The following is a 20,111-nucleotide window of genomic DNA, read 5'->3' as shown; positions in this document are numbered from 1 at the left end:
AGATATTGAAGTTAACTAAAAATCTTTAAAATAACTGTGATTAATATTTCCAAGAAGACAGCAAGATAAGGAATTTCACTAGAATATATCAATAGAAATTGCAAAACTGGAAATTGCAGTAACTAAAATTAATAACTCATTGGTATATTTAACCATAGACTGGCCATAGCAGAAGATCTGATTAGTAGCATAGAAGATAAAGCAGTATGCGATGTCTAGACTGCGGCGTAAATAGAAAGGATGAGGCATATTTGCAGGGGGCGGAGCAAGATGGCCGAATACGAACAGCTCCAGTCTCCAACTCCCAGCGCGAGCGACACAGAAGACCGGTGATTTCTGCATTTTCAACTGAGGTACTGGGGTCATCTCTCTAGGGAGTGCCGGACAATCGGGGCTGGTCAGCTGCTGCAGCCTGACCAGCGTGAGCTGAAGCAGGGCGAGGCATCGCCTCACCTGGAAGCGCAAGGGGGAAGGGAATCCCTTTTCCTAGCCAGGGGAACTGAGACACACAACACCTGGAAAATCGGGTAATTCCCACCCCAATACTGCGCTTTAAGCAAACGGGCACACCAGGAGAATATATCCCACACCTGGCCGGGAGGGTCCCACGCCCACGGAGCCTCCCTCACTGCTAACACAGCAGTCTGCGGCGATCTATCCGCAAGGCAGCAGCGAGGCTGGGGGAGGGGCGCCCGCCATTGCTGAGGCTTAAGTAGGTAAACAAAGCCGCTGGGAAGCTCGAACTGGGTGGAGCTCACAGCAGCTCAAGGAAGCCTGCCTGTCTCTGTAGACTCTACCACTGCGGACAGCGCACAGCTGCAGTCCAATAGGGGAAAGAGCGGGGGCCGGTGCAGACGAGAACGACTCTGTCTGACAGCTTTGGGGAGAGCCGTGGATCTCCTAACGCGGAGGTTGAGATCTGAGAACGGACAGACTGCCTGCTCAGGTGGGTCCCTGACCCCTGAGTAGCCTAGCTGGGAGACATCCCCCACTAGGGGCAGTCTGACACCCCACACCTCACACGGTGGAGTCACCCCTGAGAGGAAACTTCCAAAGAAAGAATCAGACAGGTACACTCGCTGTTCAGCAATATTCTATCTTCGGCAACCTCTGCTGCTGATACCCAGGCAAACAGGGTCTGGAGTGGACCTCAAGCAATCTCCAACAGACCAACAGACAGTCCTTCTGACTGTCAGACGGAAAACTATCAAAGAGGAAGGACACCTATACCAAAATCCCATCAGTACGTCACCATCATCAAAGACCAGAGACAGATAAAACCACAAAGATGGGGAAGAAGCAGGGCAGAAAAGCTGGAAATTCAAAAAATAAGAGCGCAATCTCCCCCTGCAAAGGAGCGCAGCCCATCGCCAGCAACGGATCAAAGCTGGTCAGAGAATGACTTTGATGAGATGAGAGAAGAAGGCTTCAGTCCATCAAACTTCTCAGAGCTAAAGGAGGAATTACGTACCCAGCGCAAAGAAACTAAAAATCTTGAAAAAAGAGTGGAAGAATTGACAGCTAGACTAATTAATGCAGAGAAGATCATAAACGAAATGACAGAGATGAAAACCATGACACGAGAAATACATGACAAATGCACAAGCTTCAGTAACCGACTCGATCAACTGGAAGAAAGAGTATCAGCGATTGAGGATCAAATGAATGAAATGAAGCGAGAAGAGAAACCAAAAGAAAAAAGAAGAAAAAGAAATGAACAAAGCCTGCAAGAAGTATGGGGTTATGTAAAAAGACCAAATCTACGTCTGATTGGGGTGCCTGAAAGTGATGGGGAAAATGGAACCATTTGGAAAACACTCTTCAGGATATCATCCAGGAGAACTTCCCCAACCTAGTAGGGCAGGCCAACATTCAAATTCAGGAAATACAGAGAACGCCACAAAGATACTCCTCCAGAAGAGCAACTCCAAGACACATAATTGCCAGATTCACCAAAGTTGAAATGAAGGAAAAAATCTTAAGGGCAGCCAGAGAGAAAGGTCGGGTTACCCACAAAGGGAAGCCCATCAGAATAACAGCAGACCTCTCGGCAGAAACTCTACAAGCCAGAAGAGAGTGGGGGCCAATATTCAACATTCTTAAAGAAAGGAATTTTCAACCCAGAATTTCATATCCAGCCAAACTAAGCTTCATCAGTGAAGGAGAAATAAAATCCTTTACAGATAAGCAAATGCTTAGAGATTTTGTCACCACCAGGCCTGCCTTACAAGAGACCTGAAGGAAGCCCTAAACATGGAAAGGAACAACCGGTACCAGCCATTGCAAAAACATGCCAAAATGTAAAGACCATCGAGGCTAGGAAGAAACTGCATCAACTAACGAGCAAAATAACCAGTTAATATCATAATGACAGGATCAAGTTCACACATAACAATATTAACCTTAAATGTCAATGGACTAAATGCTCCAATTAAAAGACACAGACTGGCAAACTGGATAAAGAGTCAAGACCCATCAGTCTGCTGTATTCAGGAGACCCATCTCACATGCAGAGACATACATAGGCTCAAAATAAAGGGATGGAGGAAGATCTACCAAGCAAATGGAGAACAAAAAAAGCAGGGGTTGCAATCCTAGTCTCTGATAAAACAGACTTTAAACCATCAAAGATCAAAAGAGACAAAGAAGGCCATTACATAATGGTAAAGGGATCAATTCAACAGGAAGAGCTAACTCTCCTAAATATCTATGCACCCAATACAGGAGCACCCAGATTCATAAAGCAAGTCCTTAGAGACCTACAAAGAGACTTAGACTCCCATACAATAATAATGGGAGACTTCAACACTCCACTGTCAACATTAGACAGATCAACGAGACAGAAAGTTAACAAGGATATCCAGGAATTGAACTCATCTCTGCACCAAGCGGACCTAATAGACATCTATAGAACTCTCCACCCCAAATCAACAGAATATACATTCTTCTCAGCACCACATCGCACTTATTCCAAAATTGACCACATAATTGGAAGTAAAGCACTCCTCAGCAAATGTACAAGAACAGAATTATAACAAACTGTCTCTCAGACCACAGTGCAATCAAACTAGAACTCAGGACTAAGAAACTCAATCAAAACCGCTCAACTACATGGAAACTGAACAACCTGCTCCTGAATGACTACTGGGTACATAACGAAATGAAAGCAGAAATAAAGATGTTCTTTGAAACCAATGAGAACAAAGATACAACATACCAGAATCTCTGGGACACATTTAAAGCAGTGTGTAGAGGGAAATTTATAGCACTAAATGCCCACAAGAGAAAGCAGGAAAGATCTAAAATTGACACTCTAACATCACAATTAAAAGAACTAGAGAGGCAAGAGCAAACACATTCAAAAGCTAGCAGAAGGCAAGAAATAACTAAGATCAGAGCAGAACTGAAGGAGATAGAGACACAAAAAACCCTCCAAAAAATCAATGAATACAGGAGTTGGTTTTTTGAAAAGATCAACAAAATTGACAGACCGCTAGCTAGACTAATAAAGAAGAAAAGAGAGAAGAATCAAATAGACGCAATAAAAAATGATAAAGGGGATATCACCACTGACCCCACAGAAATACAAACAACCATCAGAGAATACTATAAATGCCTCTACGCAAATCAACTAGATAATCTAGAAGAAATGGATAATTTCCTGGACATTTACACTCTCCCAAGACTAAACCAGGAAGAAGTTGAATCCCTGAATAGACCAATAGCAGGCTCTGAAATTGAGGCAACAATTAATAGCTTACCCACCAAAAAAAGTCCAGGACCAGATGGATTCACAGCTGAATTCTACCAGAGGTACAAGGAGGAGCTGGTACCATTCCTTCTGAAACTATTCCAATCAATAGAAAAAGAGGGAATCCTCCCTAACTCATTTTATGAGGCCAACATCATCCTGATACCAAAGCCTGGCAGAGACACAACAAAAAAAGAGAATTTTAGACCAATATCCCTGATGAACATCGATGCAAAAATCCTCAATAAAATACTGGCAAACCGGATTCAGCAGCGCATCAAAAAGCTTATCCACCATGATCAAGTGGGCTTCATCCCTGGGATGCAAGGCTGGTTCAACATCCGCAAATCAATAAACGTAATCCAGCATATAAACAGAACCAAAGACAAGAACCACATGATTATCTCAATAGATGCAGAAAAGGCTTTTGACAAAATTCAACAGCCTTTCATGCTAAAAACGCTCAATAAATTCGGCATTGATGGAACGTACCTCAAAATAATAAGAGCTATTTATGACAAACCCACAGCTAATATCATACTGAATGGGCAAAAACTGGAAAAATTCCCTTTGAAAACTGGCACAAGACAGGGATGCCCTCTCTCACCACTCCTATTCAACATAGTGTTGGAAGTTCTGGCTAGGGCAATCAGGCAAGAGAAAGAAATCAAAGGTATCCAGTTAGGAAAAGAAGAAGTCAAATTGTCCCTGTTTGCAGATGACATGATGGTATATTTAGAAAACCCCATTGTCTCAGCCCAAAATCTCCTTAAGCTGATAAGCAACTTCAGCAAAGTCTCAGGATACAAAACTAATGTGCAAAAATCACAGGCATTCTTATACACCAGTAACAGACAAGCAGAGAGCCAAATCAGGAATGAACTTCCATTCACAATTGCTTCAAAGAGAATAAAATACCTAGGAATCCAGCTTACAAGGGATGTAAAGGACCTCTTCAAGGAGAACTACAAACCACTGCTCAGTGAAATCAAAGAGGACACAAACAAATGGAAGAACATACCATGCTCATGGATAGGAAGAATCAATATCGTGAAAATGGCCATACTGCCCAAGGTTATTTATAGATTCAATGCCATCCCCATCAAGCTACAGTGACTTTCTTCACAGAATTGGAAAAAACGGCTTTAAAGTTCATATGGAACCAAAAAAGAGCCCGCATTGCCAAGACAATCCTAAGTCAAAAGGACAAAGCTGGAGGCGTCACGCTACCTGACTTCAAACTATACTACAAGGCTACAGTAACCAAAACAGCATGGTACTGGTACCACAACAGAGATATAGACCAATGGAACAGAACAGAGTCCTCAGAAATAATACCACACATCTACAGCCATCTGATCTTTGACAAACCTGAGAGAAACAAGAAATGGGGAAAGGATTCCCTATTTAATAAATGGGGCTGGGAAAATTGGCTAGCCATAAGTAGAAAGCTGAAACTGGATCCTTTCCTTACCCCTTATACGAAAATTAATTCAAGATGGATTAGAGACTTAAATGTTAGACCTAATACCGTAAAAATCCTAGAAGAAAATCTAGGTAGTACCATTCAGGACATAGGCATGGGCAAGGACTTCATGTCTAAAACACCAAAAGCAACGGCAGCAAAAGCCAAAATTGACAAATGGGATCTCATTAAACTAAAGAGCTTCTGCACAGCTAAAGAAACTACCATCAGAGTGAACAGACAACCTACAGAATGGGAGAAAATTTTTGCAACCTACTCATCTGACAAAGGGCTAATATCCAGAATCTAGAAAGAACTCAAACAAATTTACAAGAAAAAAACAAACAACCCCATCAAAAAGTGGGGAAGGATATGAACAGACATTTCTCAAAAGAAGACATCCATACAGCCAACAGACACATGAAAAAATGCTCATCATCACTGGCCATCAGAGAAATGCAAATCAAAACCACAATGAGATACCATCTCACACCAGTTAGAATGGCAATCATTAAGAAGTCAGGAAACAACAGGTGTTGGAGAGGATGTGGAGAAATAGGAACACTTTTACACTGTTGGTGGGATTGTAAACTAGTTCAACCATTATGGAAAACAGAATGGCGATTCCTCAAGGATCTAGAACTAGATGTACCATATGACCCAGCCATCCCACTACTGGGTATATACCCAAAGGATTATAAATTACTCTACTACAAAGACACATGCACACGTATGTTTATTGCGGCACTATTCACAATAGCAATGACTTGGAATCAACCCAAATGTCCATCTGTGACAGACTGGATTAAGAAAATGTGGCACACACACACCATGGATTACTATGCAGCCATAAAAAAGGATGAGTTTGCGTCCTTTGTAGGGACATGGATGCAGCTGGAAACCATCATTCTTAGCAAACTATCACAAGAAGAGAAACCAAACACCGCATGTTCTCACTCATAGGTGGGAACTGAACAATGAGATCACTTGGACTCGGGAAGGGGAACATCACACACTGGGGCCTATCATGGGGAGCGGGGAGGAGGGAGGGATTGCTTTGGGGAGTTATACATGATATAAACGTCATGCACATGTACCCTAGAACTTAAAGTATAATAAAAAAAAAAAATAGAAAGGATGAAAGAGGAGAGGGAGAGAGAGAGGAAGGGGGAGGGGGTAGAGAGAGAAAGAAAGAAAATAAGACACAAACATCTTAGACAGATGTAATTAGAGTCTCAGAAAGGAGGAAAGGCAATGCGAGACAGAGGCAATATTTTGAAGAAATAACAGTGAAGAATTACCCAATCTAATAATCAATTCATAGAAAAAGGAAATTCAGTGAAATCCAAAGAGGACAAATTCAATGAAAACTAAAATAGCTACATCAAGGTAAAACTGCTGAAAATCAAAGACAAAGAATAAATTCTCAAAAGTAACCAGAAGAAAAATACACATTTCCCTTATAGGATAAAAATCAATTGCCTATTGATTTCTTAATAAACATCATGAAAACACTAGAGTGCCATTTTTAAAAGGCCAAAATAACTACAGACCGTATTTTCCAGCAAGCTGAAATAGCCTTCAAAAATTCATATAAAATAAACACAATTTTCAAGCTATATGACAAAAGCTATATGACAATTTATTACCAGTAGAACTGGGCTAAGACAAATATTAAAAGGAGTCTTTCTAGCTGAAAGAATTTGATTCAGAAAGAGCATGAAAATGCAAAGAAGGTAAATATGTGAGTAAATTCAAGTGAATACCGATTGCAAAAAAATTATAATATTAAATGTTGTGATTTGAAAATAAAAAAATACATACATGTATGTATGAAACTAAAATGTGTCAAGATAGCACAAGGTTGGAGGGGTTTAACTAACGTAAGTTGTACTTAAATCCTAGTATTGTTTGGAAAGTGATAAAAGTTGTAGTTCAAGTACCTAGGGGAACAAAATTAAAACAGGAAACAATAGCGGAAAAACTGGAAAAATTAAACTTGATTAACTCAAAAGAAGAGGAGAGAAAGAGGAGTATAAAACAAGTGAACCAAATATAAAACAGAGAGTAACATGTCATCTACAGTTTCACATATGTCAGTAATTACATCTAATATAAGTGGACTAAATATACCAACTAAAACTCAATGATTTCCAGACTGGGTTTAAATAATAAAGAAAGAGTCCTTACATATGAAGACAAAAAGTTTGAAAGGAAAGAATGGAAAAGATATTCTATGAAAACACTAATCAAAAGAAATCTGGTATAGCTATACAGTACTATCATTAGAGAATACAGACGTACAGGCAGGAGGCATTATTAGAAATAAACAAGGATATTTCATAATTACAAAAAATCAATTTTAAGGAAGATAAAACAATTTCCAATCTATATGCATTTAATGAAACAGCTTCAAAATATGTAAAGTACGTATCTCTCTTCATTTTACTGGAATTCATAGTTCAGGCATGCTTATATCAGGGTAATGGTAGACACAGAGGAGGACAGTGGATACACCGTAGACTTGACTCTGCCTACGATTAGCCAAAGCAAGTCACATGGCCGGCTCAAAAATCAGGGGGCAGGGAAGCATACGCCACTCACAGGCGCTGGCAAGGGACAGGTGCACAATTGGTGCCAGTGATGCAAACTAGCACAGCATGTATATGTAAAAAGTGATAGAACCATTAAAGGAACTTTAGAGAGGTAGGTAGTTCTAACTTCATTAGCACACCAATGAAGCAACACAAACTTGGACCATCTAAGGAGTTATGAAAATTTCCCATGTCTCAAATTCTAATCAAGGACAGGTAAAATTTTCAAAGGGAGAAAATAAAATTTGCTTCTTTTGTCCAGTCACTATTTATTTTGTTTTATTGGAAACCTCCACTTGCCATCTGTTGTTCCTACAGAAAACAGTACAGCACTCAGTTAATCCATATGAAACTGCTAATATTCAACTGTATTTGATCTAAAAACTTGGGAAATATATGGTTCAACCTAATTAGTGAAGCTAGAATGATGAATAAGAGGACTGATTGGTAATAGCATAGCTACGTAAGACAGAGTCTGAATGACATATAAAACTATTTGAAGACTAAGTGATAAGAAAATGTAACAGAAAATGTATGAATAAAGAATTACCTATGAGTAACAAAAAATGATTTTCCCTTGGGACATTATAAAAGAAATCTTCATGAAAAGAACAGTTTAGAATTCTGTTAATTATCTGGGCTGTACTCCAAGTATTAACATTTTAGAAAAGAATCCACCACTCCCAGATGCCCTCCCCGACCAAATTTTCCACCATTAAGGGACAAAAAAGTGGTGAACCAAGCTCTTCTTGGTTATTTATGAAGTCAACCTTCAATAACACTTTCTTCATGAATTGTTGCCCCTGACTTACAAAGGAATAGAAGCCCAATCTCAATTTAACAGAAACGTGAATCAGACAAAAGTCATGTTTGAGTATTACCTAGTGAAAATACTAACACAGTAGGATGGAGTGGAATGTAAGCCCTTAAAATCTGCACTAGTGGACTGGGAATTAAAGAGATGGAAAGGATACTAACCACTTGAGAAAACAACAGGAAGAGGACTGTTCTAGTTTTTCATTAATATCAAAGAAAGGGGAGTGATTTAAAGAACTCTGAAGCTGAGGATAATTAAAGGTGGCACGATAAAAAGGAGGAAGGCACAGAATCAAACACTAAATGTTTAAATACAATACAATACAATGCGGCTTGATGCCGTCTCTCTGAAAGGAGAAAAGCTGCTGCTGCCATCAATCAGTGTAGCAAGATGTCAAAACAAGTATCAACATAATTATCCTTTATAAAGCCTCAGCAGTTATTACCCATCAAGAACATGGAATTGATAGTCAGAGGACTGGAGTCCGCTCCCTGTCTCTGGTATTATTTGTAGCTTCTGCACTGCCAGACCTTGGTGTCTTCTCAGATTGCTCACTTGGAATATCTGGGTGTTAATAACTGCCTTTCTACTACATAAAGATGCATCAAATATCAGATGGAAGAATGGAAACATAATTGTAAAATCTTATATTTGCTATTTTTACTAGAGTTAGAATTTTTAATACTACACTTTATAACAATATAATCTCTAAGAAATCTGCCTTACCTGGATGGCTAGTATAAGAGAGAAATAAATATCTGAAATTTGGATTCATGATTCGGATTTTGTTATCATCTATCAGACATTTTTCTGAATTGCTTCATTCACTCATTCACTCAATGCAAAGCTATCTATGGTGCACTTAATATGTTCCTGGCTCTGTATTAGTTGCTGATGTTATAGCAATGAATGCGCCTTACCCTGGTGTAGCCTGAAGTCTAATGAGGAAAAAGGAAATTAGGCCTCTAATAAGACAGATATGGATACATTATAAAAAGTGACTACAGCACATGAAGGCATACTATAGGCTTCCTGGGAAGTTATAATGAGGAACCAAATTTAGAGTGATGGCCTAGGAAGCATCATTTAAACTAAGATCCAAAGGAGGAGGAGTAAATACCCAGTTGAGAACATGAGGAAGGAGCATTTCAAGCAGGGGAGACCACAGCCGTAAAGGCTTTGAGTCAGTAAGAAGCTTGATACAATTGACAGTGGACAGGTAGCAGGTGATGACAGCAAGAGGTGGCACTGGAGAGTTATCCAGGGACAGGCTCCTCCAGGCCTTGCTGGGAGTCTGGATGTTATTTTAGGAACAATGGAAAGCCACTGATGGTATTAAACAGGGACATAATTGTATTAGTTCAGCATTTTTAAAAGGTAACTTGAGTTGCAGTGTGGAGAATATAATGTAGTATGTCAGCTATGAGCAGAGACAGAATGACCTAAACTTGGAAGGCAATTTCCATATTCCGTGGGACAGCAAGTTTAGATTAAGTCGGTAGTAGAGCTGGAGAGAGCTGAAATCATGCAAGGTATAATGTGGAGGGAAGAATACAGAATTTTGTGATTCACTGGACATGGAGGGCAAGGGAGACAGATGCGTTAAGGACTCACAGAGTTCTGGCATAAGAATCTGGGAGTTCCCTTTTGTTCTTGAGAGATGCCCTCAAAGGCCTGGACAGGCAGTAGAGCATAGGGAATTTATTTTTCTAAGTACACTGGGAAACAGTCCTAGGGTCTTGGGTGTGGCTTTAAGCATCTTTGAACAATCGAATGTGCGTGTTTTTCCACACAGGAATCATCCTGATTATTGTGTGGACTAAAAACTGGAAAGGTCAAGACCAGAGACGAACAGCTGATTTAGGAGGCTGGTGCTCATTTAGGCTCAGCTGGAGGGAAAGAGAGAAATTCAAAACATTTAGGAGACAGAATCGGGTTTCAGTCAAAAGGTGGCTGTTGGTATCGTTTTATAAGATGGAAGACAATGGAAAATGAGAAGACAGACAACTGAGTTTTAAGTGTTCACAGGGCCAGTGAAGAGAGGTTGGTACCAGAGGTTGGAGCTGGGTTGCAGATACATATTTGGAAGTTATCAGCCAGTGTGTAAATGCTACTGAAAACTCATGGAAGTGGATAAAAGGCTCAGAGAGAGCCTGGGAGCAGGATAGAAGACCTAGAACCAATCTGTGGATAATGTTAGCCTTTAAGGAGTGGCAGGAAGAGTAGCATGCAAAGGTGCATGGAAAACCAGGAGAGTAGAGGTGTCAAGAAGGGCCCGAGGCCATCTGTGCTCATGGCTTTATTCTGCACTTGAGCAGCAACTCTGGGAGAACCTACAACCTCTCCCCAGGCTAGAAGTGGAAATAGAGATGCATTCATAGACTAAGCCAGGAGTCTGTGAAAACACATACAGTTTAAAGGAATAATGAATCTATCATTGCAAATGAAGTGTAGAAGAGCTAATAAAACTAGGGCTGGGCAGTCCCAGCTATTCAGGAGGCTGAGGTGGGAGGATCCATGGGGCCCAGGGGTGCGCTATGACGATCAGGTGTCTGAACAAATTTTAGCAGCAAATAGTGATCTCTCCAAACGGAGGACCACCAGGTTGCTTAAGGAGGAGTGAACTCGCCCAGCTCCCAGATGAAGCAGGTGAAGACTCCCGAGCGGATCAGCAGTAGGACTGTGCCTGTAGCCACTGCACTCCAGCCTGGGCAACACAGTGAGAACTTGCCTCTTAAAATAAAAATAAATTGATAAATACATAACTAGATAAACGGGAAGAGATGCTGCGTGGCAGGGATATTATAAGTCATTATAAGCAACGTTCTAGAAAACAAACAGGGCAGTGGAAATGCAAATGAAAATAATGAAACTACCATTATTAACATAAGTCCTAAAGGATTATATTACTGTCAACAATAAAAATAAAATTATCATACTTGAACAAGTATTCTTCTAAGGAAAAAAAGACAATGTAGATGTCCACTTGTTCTAAATAATTACTTTTAGTTAGTTAGCAGCGGTCATATATTATCTGTCTGCATGTTTGGGTTTTTTAACTAGTAGTCCCTTATGGCCAACAGCATATGTTTACAGAAGTTAATGGTGCCAGCAGATTGCACGGCAGCTGCTCCGCCCACTGGCCCTTTCTGGAATCAGTTATGGGGCTTTGATCTTCCTGGTACCAACCTCCAGCCCAAGGAACTGGAGTAGTATCTCTTCATGAAGGAACATCAAGCTAATGGCAAATCCCATCAAAGAGCATGTTCTACTTTGAAGTCAGTAAAGCTGAAGTGGTTTCAGAGTAATGAGAGGAGGAGGTCATTTCATAGCATCCAAGAGAAATTCTAAATATCAGACATCTTAGCCATTGAAACCGACAGCACAGTTATAGGTCCCAGAAAAAAAACAGGGATATAAGGAAATGAACAATAAGTGGAAGAAAAAAGACTGTTGGTAAAGCAAAATCATTATATTTAGCCCTGTAGAAATGTAAACACTAAAAAACAGAGGCAGAGTTAGGAAATTAACTGGGTTGTACATGGGTTAATAATAAAACAGAAATAATAGTATCTGAGACACTAAATGCTGCATGAATGACAGATGTTGTTATCACACTTTAGAAAATTAATATTCTGCAGGGCTAAAGCTGTGACTAGGCAGAGAATGGGAGTGACTGTGTGTAAATGGTGTGATATGAACGTCCGGCCTGACCCAAGATGAAGCCACTTAAGACATTTCCATCCAGGCTACTCTTTGACTTGTTCTCCAGTTTTATACAGGAGTATTTTTAAATTTTATTCCATTTTGACAATAATTTTAAAGCATTTTTATGATAATGTAAAGAAAGAATACAAGTATGTTCTAGAACATCAAGTGGCAACTGTGTCACTGAGTACCACCAAATACTTTCACTGCCTGCTTTTTGTTTGTGTTATATTCATGTCGGCTCCATCCTTTCCACTTTTATAACAAGGGATAGATGAGAAAAGAGGCTGACTAAACACAGGCTCCCACCAAGTGAAGATCAAGTGAAGCAACAGCACGGTGTGCAAAAGAGGATGTTAGTAAAGAAAAACAGAGAACTAAGAGATCGTGAGAAATCACCCCACTGCCCCCAGTACCACTCCTGTTTTCCCAGACAGGGTATCATCTCAGCTTCAGAAAAATAGCATCATCTGTTGTTAGTTTGAATTGTATTAGTTTGATGAGATGCCTACCATATTGCAAGTACTTTGCTAAACTCTGGGAATCTATAGGTAAGTTTCATTTCATGTCCACCTCTAAATTCAACTATAAAAGACAGTAACTAAAGTCCATATTGTCATGGGAAGACACTAGAGGCTTTCCATAAAAACCAGTTCTACTTGCCCAGCTATTTAAAAAGACAGAAAAAGTCAAGTTCAACATTTCATGCCGACATTGGCTTTCACAGTTTGGCTTTGACAGAATCTCATGCCGACCTTGATTTCACCCAGGGAATAAAGGCCACTTACTATATGCACATCCGTACACTTCGATCCGCATCCCAATCCTGCCCCTGGGGTTCCAGGCTAAAGGCAGAAAGCGCAGGAACCTGGCTTCAAAGGGAGGTTGGAGTCTGTAGTGCACCACACTGTCTGCGTTTGTGTTTCCTGGAAAACCCTAGGAGAAAACAGAGAAAGGGATCAATGTATCTGCAGGACATACCATCTTCGTGTCGTCACCTCTCATGGCAATGAGCAATGTACGCTCGCTTTGCTCATATGCAAAAAGTTGCTGTTTTAAAGGAAACACTGCTAATGGTTAACAAGGATGTGATAACCTCTCCAGTCCCTGGATTAGTCACCATTGTCTAAGTTTTCTTTATTTACAAGGTAGCTTAAATTTCATCCACACCATTAAAATGACTATAAACATGGCGACCTCCATGAAGTTCACTTTTCTAAAATGCTATCTCACAAATTCCTCCCTAATCAAGTGGCAAAGATGCTCACAAAAAGCCACATGACATGGCAGGGCAATCAAGCACCATGGTCACACGCAAAGGAGCTGCAGTGAGAATCCTGGAATCTGCAGTGAGATAGTTGGAAGGGACCTGGACATGATTCCAGCCCCACACCCTTAATTTGTAAATGAGAAACTACAGTCTAGGAAGAAGAAAGGACTCTCTGGAGCTAGGACAGCTATCACAGAGTGTGGGCAGGATTACATCTGGCTTTTATTTCAATGGCAGCGTTCATTCCATGTTATCAGGCTGAATCCACTTCACAGCGAACACAGCTCCACGCACCTGTGGCCTGCTTCCCGGGAGTGTCAACAGGAGCACACTGCCACTATCTGCTCCAGGGCAAAGGGGCGTGCTTTCACTCTTCACTCCATCTGGCTATCTGAACATAGGGAAGGATCAGAGTGCAAGCAAACAAAGTTGGTTTAGGTATTTTTTCATTGTTTTCAGATTTTTAAGAATATGGCATGTGTGAGAACAAGGAAAGGGTTAATGCTCTTTTGCATTAGAAGTGCTATCACCTAACATGACTGGGGCACATAGTTAATATCTATGTATGGCACAGGCCAGCAGTTAGTTCAACCAAGAATCAAGAATGTTTCCTACCTAATTATTTTGCTTTACTAAAGAATGTAGCAGGCTTAGGGCCGGGCACATTTCCTCACGCCTGTAATCCCTGCACTTTGGGGGCTGAGTCGGGCGGATCATGAGGTCAGGAGATCTACACCATCCTGGCTGACATGGTGGAACCCTGTCTCTACTAAAAATACAAAAAAAAATTAGCTGGGTATGGTGGCGGGCATCTGTAGTCCCAGCTACTCACGAGGCTGAGGCAGGAGAATGGTGTGAACCCGGGAGGTGGAGCTTGCAGTGAGCCGAGATCCCACCACTGCACTCTAGCCTGGGCGACAGTGCGAGACTCCATCTCAAAAAAAGAAAAGAAAAAAACAAAAACAAAAACAAAAAAACAATGTACCAGGTTTAACAACAAAACAAAGAGAATGAAGATCAGCCTGCCTCGTATCAGACCACCAATGGGTCTCCCTGGGTATAAACACACGGAAATAAAAATATAGGAAATGCCTTAGTGAATGTGGTCAAGTTTAAATGCTAGTGTAGATGTCAGAGTTGGTAATAGTTCATCTATTGCTAATTCATGCCAATTCCGAGATAATCATTTCCCTTTTTTTTTTTTTGAGACAGGGTCTCACTTTGTCTTCCAGGCTGGAATGTAGTGGCACGATCTTGGCTCACTGCAACCTCTGCCTCCCAGATTCAAGCAATTCTCATGCCTCAGCCTCCCCAGTAGCTGGCATTACAGGAGCACGTCACGACACCTGGCTAATTTTTGTATTTTTAGTAGAGACGGGGTTTCGCCATGTTGGCCAGGCTGGTTTCAAACTCCCAGCCTCAAGTAATTTGCCCACCTGAACCTCCCAAAATGCTGGGATTACAGTCATTGAGCCACCATGCCCAGCCAGAGATAATCATTTCACTTTTGTTCCAACTAAAGGGTCATGTACATCAACATTTTTTGAGTTAACAATCGCTATACCAACTTCAGGTAAAATATCTGCATACCCTCTGCACTCACAACCTTCTGTCTGGACAGCCCAGGCTGACCTATATAAAAGAAGCCATATCCCAGCTCCACCACCTCCAACCCTGTTACTCTCTGCTGCAAGCTGCAGTTTCTTCATCGGTAAAATTGATCTTGAAGGACTGGAGCACTAATTGAGATAACACCTGGAAATCAATCAGCCCACCACCTGTGTGGAGGTGGTTGCCGTGATTGTGACCCAGGCTGGTCATTGTTGGCATGGTTGGTAGAGATGGTTGATCCATCAGACTCTGAATCCTTTTATTTGGGTTCTAATTTGAGTTTAACATCTAAGACATACAGCCAAACTAATACAGGAACATCAGATCCTATGAGCATTTTGACTCCAATGTTAAAATTCAGTTGCAGAATTAAAATCACATTTTTCCATAGCTGAATAAACTTTGTAAACTTCAGTAAAAACAATACAATAAAAACCTTTCAAAGGAACCCTATCAAAACAGAATTTTTTTCACCTTTATATGCCAAATGTTATTTCTTTCTCAATTTGTTTCAAAGTATAAACTCTGGAAAATATACTTCTGAGTGATGTGATAATAGCATCAAGTAGCAAAATAAAATTTAATGTCAATTTTTGCTTAATTAAAATAGATTAACATTTAAGCAACTTTAAATAGACATTATCTAATAGTTTATGAATAAGGCAGATGAGAAACATACTTTGCGACTTCAGAGATATCAATAAAAAATCAAACATTTATTACATATGACTAAAATATATTTAAAAGTATATATGATCACATTAATGCATTTGAAATTTGAGAAATCACATTATTAATATCTTATATAGAATTATAACCAGCTTTATGGGATACCAAACAAACAAACCATTGTTCTTTAAAGATAGAGAAATTAAAGAGAATACATTTTGGGCAGGGAAGAGTTATACCAGCATTTCACTGTCATAACATTCAGGGCTTATTATTGAAATAACCTTATCTATAACAATAAAATAATGTGTGCCTTAAAAATATGCAGTGAATTGGGAGGCCGAGACGGGCGGATCACGAGGTCAGGAGATCGAGACCATCCTGGCTAACACGGTGAAACCCCGTCTCTACTAAAAAATACAAAAAACTAGCCGGACGAGGTGGCGGGCGCCTGTGGTCCCAGCTACTCGGGAGGCTGAGGCAGGAGAATGGCGTAAATCCAGGAGGCGGAGCTTGCAGTGAGCTGAGATCTGGCCACTGCACTCCAGCCCAGGCGACAGAGCGAGACTCCACCTCAAAAAAAAAAAAAAAAAAAAAAAATATATATATATATATATATGCAGTGAAGTCTCTTATTCATTATATTCAAAGTTTGCTTTGAGAGTTTCCAGAGCAGTCATGAATTCACAGGTGAGCACATGACCACTACGGATAGGAAGAATGGCGAACACAAAGGCCTATTCCTGCTTTGTTTTATTAAGGTGGAAAAACGAAGCTTCCAGAAGGATAAGCCAGCTTTTATAGAAATATGCAACCTTGAACAATTCTGCAGAGGCTTACATCTTCATTTTAGACATAAATAACAAAAGTTACAGCTCTGTGGAGAGGGTATAGAGAATGGTTTTTGGAAGCCATAGTCCTTCAGATTCTTTTCTGTCTTAGCAGGCGTGTGACCTTGGGAGAAATGATCATCTTTCTTTGTAAAGTAGAAAAATTATATCTATCTGGCAATCTTGGTAAGAATTAAACTAGTTAATGTATATAATGTATTTGTAAGATTATAAATCTTTTTTTACAGCATTCCTCTGCAATTTGTGTGTGTGTGTGTGTGTGTGTGGTGTGTTCATGTATGAAAGCTCCATCTTACTGAAAGACAGTCACTTAAGTTTGATGTGGATTCTCTGTCTTTGAGGGCATTCTAGCTAAGTATTACATTAAGTAACCAAAAATGAATATTTTCAGATAAAATGATCAGTTTCCATAACATGTTCCCTAGGTATACGTGAAAGTGACTGAAACCTGTGGCTTGGAGTCCACTCACATGCTGGAAATAGGTTTCATAAGTAATTTAGGAATTAATGACATTACTGAAAAATTTTCAACACTCTACTTTGATTTTTAGCGGTCACATTAGCTAAATCTAACAGTCACAGTCAGTGATGCTGCTCATGTGATATCCTGGTCTGCAAAATGTTAAGCACATGGATACTTGTGGTTGAGTATGAAATACCCAGATTGACAGACATCAGCAGGAAAAAATCTGTCAATGTTTAAGACTCATCAACAATTATTTTTAAGAAGACTGTTAGAAATTTATTTTTCCAAATGTGTCATTTTGCAATATCTGCTTTAGTGGATTTTTATCATCAAATCTTTATTTTAAATTAAGAGATACTGAATTTTAAAATAAGCATTAAATCTCTACTATGCATAGGGCCACCACTGTCCTATGCAATTTCACGCCTCAATTCAGTTAGTGCTCACAAAGATGTTAGAAACGCTTGTCTAAGAATGATGGTTTCCAGTTGCATCCATGTCCCTACAAAGGACTCAAACTCATCCTTTTTTATGGCTGCATAGTATTCCATGGTGCATATGTGCCACATTTTCTTAATCCAGTCTGTCACTGATGGACATTTGGGTTGATTCCAAGTCTTTGCTATTGTGAATAGTGCCGCAATAAACATACGTGTGCATGTGTCTTTATAGCAGCATGATTTATAATCCTTTGGATCAAACACCGCATGTTCTCACTCATCGGTGGGAACTGAACAATGAGATCACCTGGACTCGGGAAGGGGAACATCACACACCGGGGCCTATCACGGGGAGGGGGGAGGAGGGAGGGATTGCATTGGGAGTTATACCTGATGTAAATGACCAGTTGATGGGTGCTGACGAGTTGATGGGTGCAGCACACATGGCACAATATACATATGTAACAAACCTGCACGTTATGCACATGTACCCTGGAACTTAAAGTATAATAAAAATAAAAAAATAAAAAAAAAAAATAAGAAAAGCTTGTCTAAAAGAAATAGATTCTTCAGCAGCTTCAGTTTATTATTAGTTTCCCAAATACTCAAATGTACTACAAGAGATTCTTATTTTAATATGCTGTTATTATTTTAAGCTGTCTGTGTGTGGGGTAAGAAAGTGCCCGTGAGTCCTTGAGTTTTAATTCTGTTTCCTTAATGGCCAGACTGTGCTGATATTGGACACGAATTTTAGTGTTTGTAATCTCAGCTTCTTTATAAGTAACATGGGAATAATACTAACCGCTTTGCCCAACTATAGCTTGTTGGAAGATGTTTCTGTAGGTGACTTGAAAATTCTAAGGAACTATACAAATGAAAGATATTGTTAAGCTGCTCCCTGTGATGCCTGCTAACAAGATTATTTGATTAAGACACTTTGTTAATTATAAGTGTTGTATGAAGAAATTGTATTAACGCTAAGTATAGAGCATTAATATAATTACCATGACATATGCCCTAATATTTTATGAAGCAATTAAAATGCTTCTATAGATTAAAAATTAGCATATTATCTTTATCACCTTAGCATGACTAGTACAATTCTATTTATGCAAAGAATTCATCAGTAAAAAGCAAAATGAAAGATATAAAACAATAGATGTAAGTGTAAATATGTGTGAACAAAAGAATTATAATTTTTAAAAAAATATGTACAAATAAAACATATTGGACTGGGGAAATGTGAATCATGTATAAAAAATATAATGAATGAATGAATGAATGAACACCAAGGCAAGAGCAGGGCCTTATGCAGACCAGACTGATCGTTCCTTAATGATTTCTCACTGAGGAAGGTGACTCATGGAAACCTTGGCATCTGATGTCTAAATACAATAAATAAACAAAAAAGTGGCTCCAGCATGTGGACCCAGTGCCTGCTGAAGAGCTGTTAACCTCCGCTGCTGCCCCCTCAACCTCTATGTTCTCAGAATGCCCCTGGGTGAAGAAAGGACTCCCGGCAAGTGGGACCTGGGGCTGCCACAGAGCCCTCCCATGGACACAGACAGGACTGTGAGGCCATGGCTCCAGCAGGATGCTGGCTCCTGCGATTGTCAAAGACTTGAGCTCAGTTGTGGAGTTTCCTGTAAGTGATACATCATATGATGAACACAGGCTGCAAAGCTGGAGAGACCTGGGTCTGAGACCAAGTCCCAACATGTACTGGTTCTGTGACTGTGGGTAAGATACTCAAACACGCAGAACCTTCTCCTCTGAACATTGGGGAGAATGATGATCGGGACTCACAAGAGTCTCACGTATCTCTAAAGCTCTTAGCATAGGACTAGCATACGGTAAATAATCAATTAGTAGGAAACACTGCTTATTGCTATCTGTTAATACTAAGTGGTATTTCCTCTTGCTCATTCTCACAATGCTACTCTTTGAAAGCAAGGATGAATCTATGGACCTTCTCCTGTGATTCTCAGCCGGACTCAACTAAATCCCTTAGGTCTACATCCCCTCACTAGCAGATAACATTAGGCAAGGATGATACTGCTTTTGTCCCTGCTATTTTCAGAAGATGACAGACAATGGTGTAACATTCATAACTGCTTCTTATTTAAATTAGGATCGATAAGTGCCTATGTGAACAATTGCCCTTAATTATTTTAAAGTGCCATGAATGCATTAGTATTTTACTAACCATTAGAATACTATGTTTATTAACACAAATAAGTGTGACTCTGCCTTTTTCTAGCATTATTAAATGAACTGAAGTAGGAATTAAGAAATGTGGGTGATGGCTCCAGCTTTTTCATTAATTAGCTGTGAGAGCAATGGTATGTCACCTGAGGCTTCACTTTAGGTGGAAAGCACGCTACAAATGACTATGGTGCTGGGCGCGGTGGCTCACGCCTGTAATCCCAGCACTTTGGGAGGCTGAGGCAGGTGGATCACGTGAGGGCA

General features: G+C 40.0%; 1 protein-coding gene across 1 annotated transcript in view; it reads right to left on the bottom strand.

Annotated features, from left to right (window-relative positions):
- Window positions 1-20,111, bottom strand: part of CNTNAP3C (contactin associated protein family member 3C) — a 137,914-nt gene that overhangs the window by 20,639 nt on the left and 97,164 nt on the right. Inside the window, exon 3 of the mRNA XM_033210266.1 lies at window positions 13,124-13,271. Within this exon, the coding sequence (XP_033066157.1) occupies window positions 13,124-13,271 (148 nt within the window). The remainder of the gene's footprint in view (window positions 1-13,123; window positions 13,272-20,111) is intronic.

This window comes from Trachypithecus francoisi, unplaced genomic scaffold (assembly GCF_009764315.1).
Source record: "Trachypithecus francoisi isolate TF-2019V2 unplaced genomic scaffold, Tfra_2.0 Contig00284, whole genome shotgun sequence".
Taxonomy (NCBI): domain Eukaryota; kingdom Metazoa; phylum Chordata; class Mammalia; order Primates; family Cercopithecidae; genus Trachypithecus; species Trachypithecus francoisi.
Note: the sequence above shows the minus strand (reverse complement) of the source record. Positions and strands in the feature narration are given on the sequence as shown.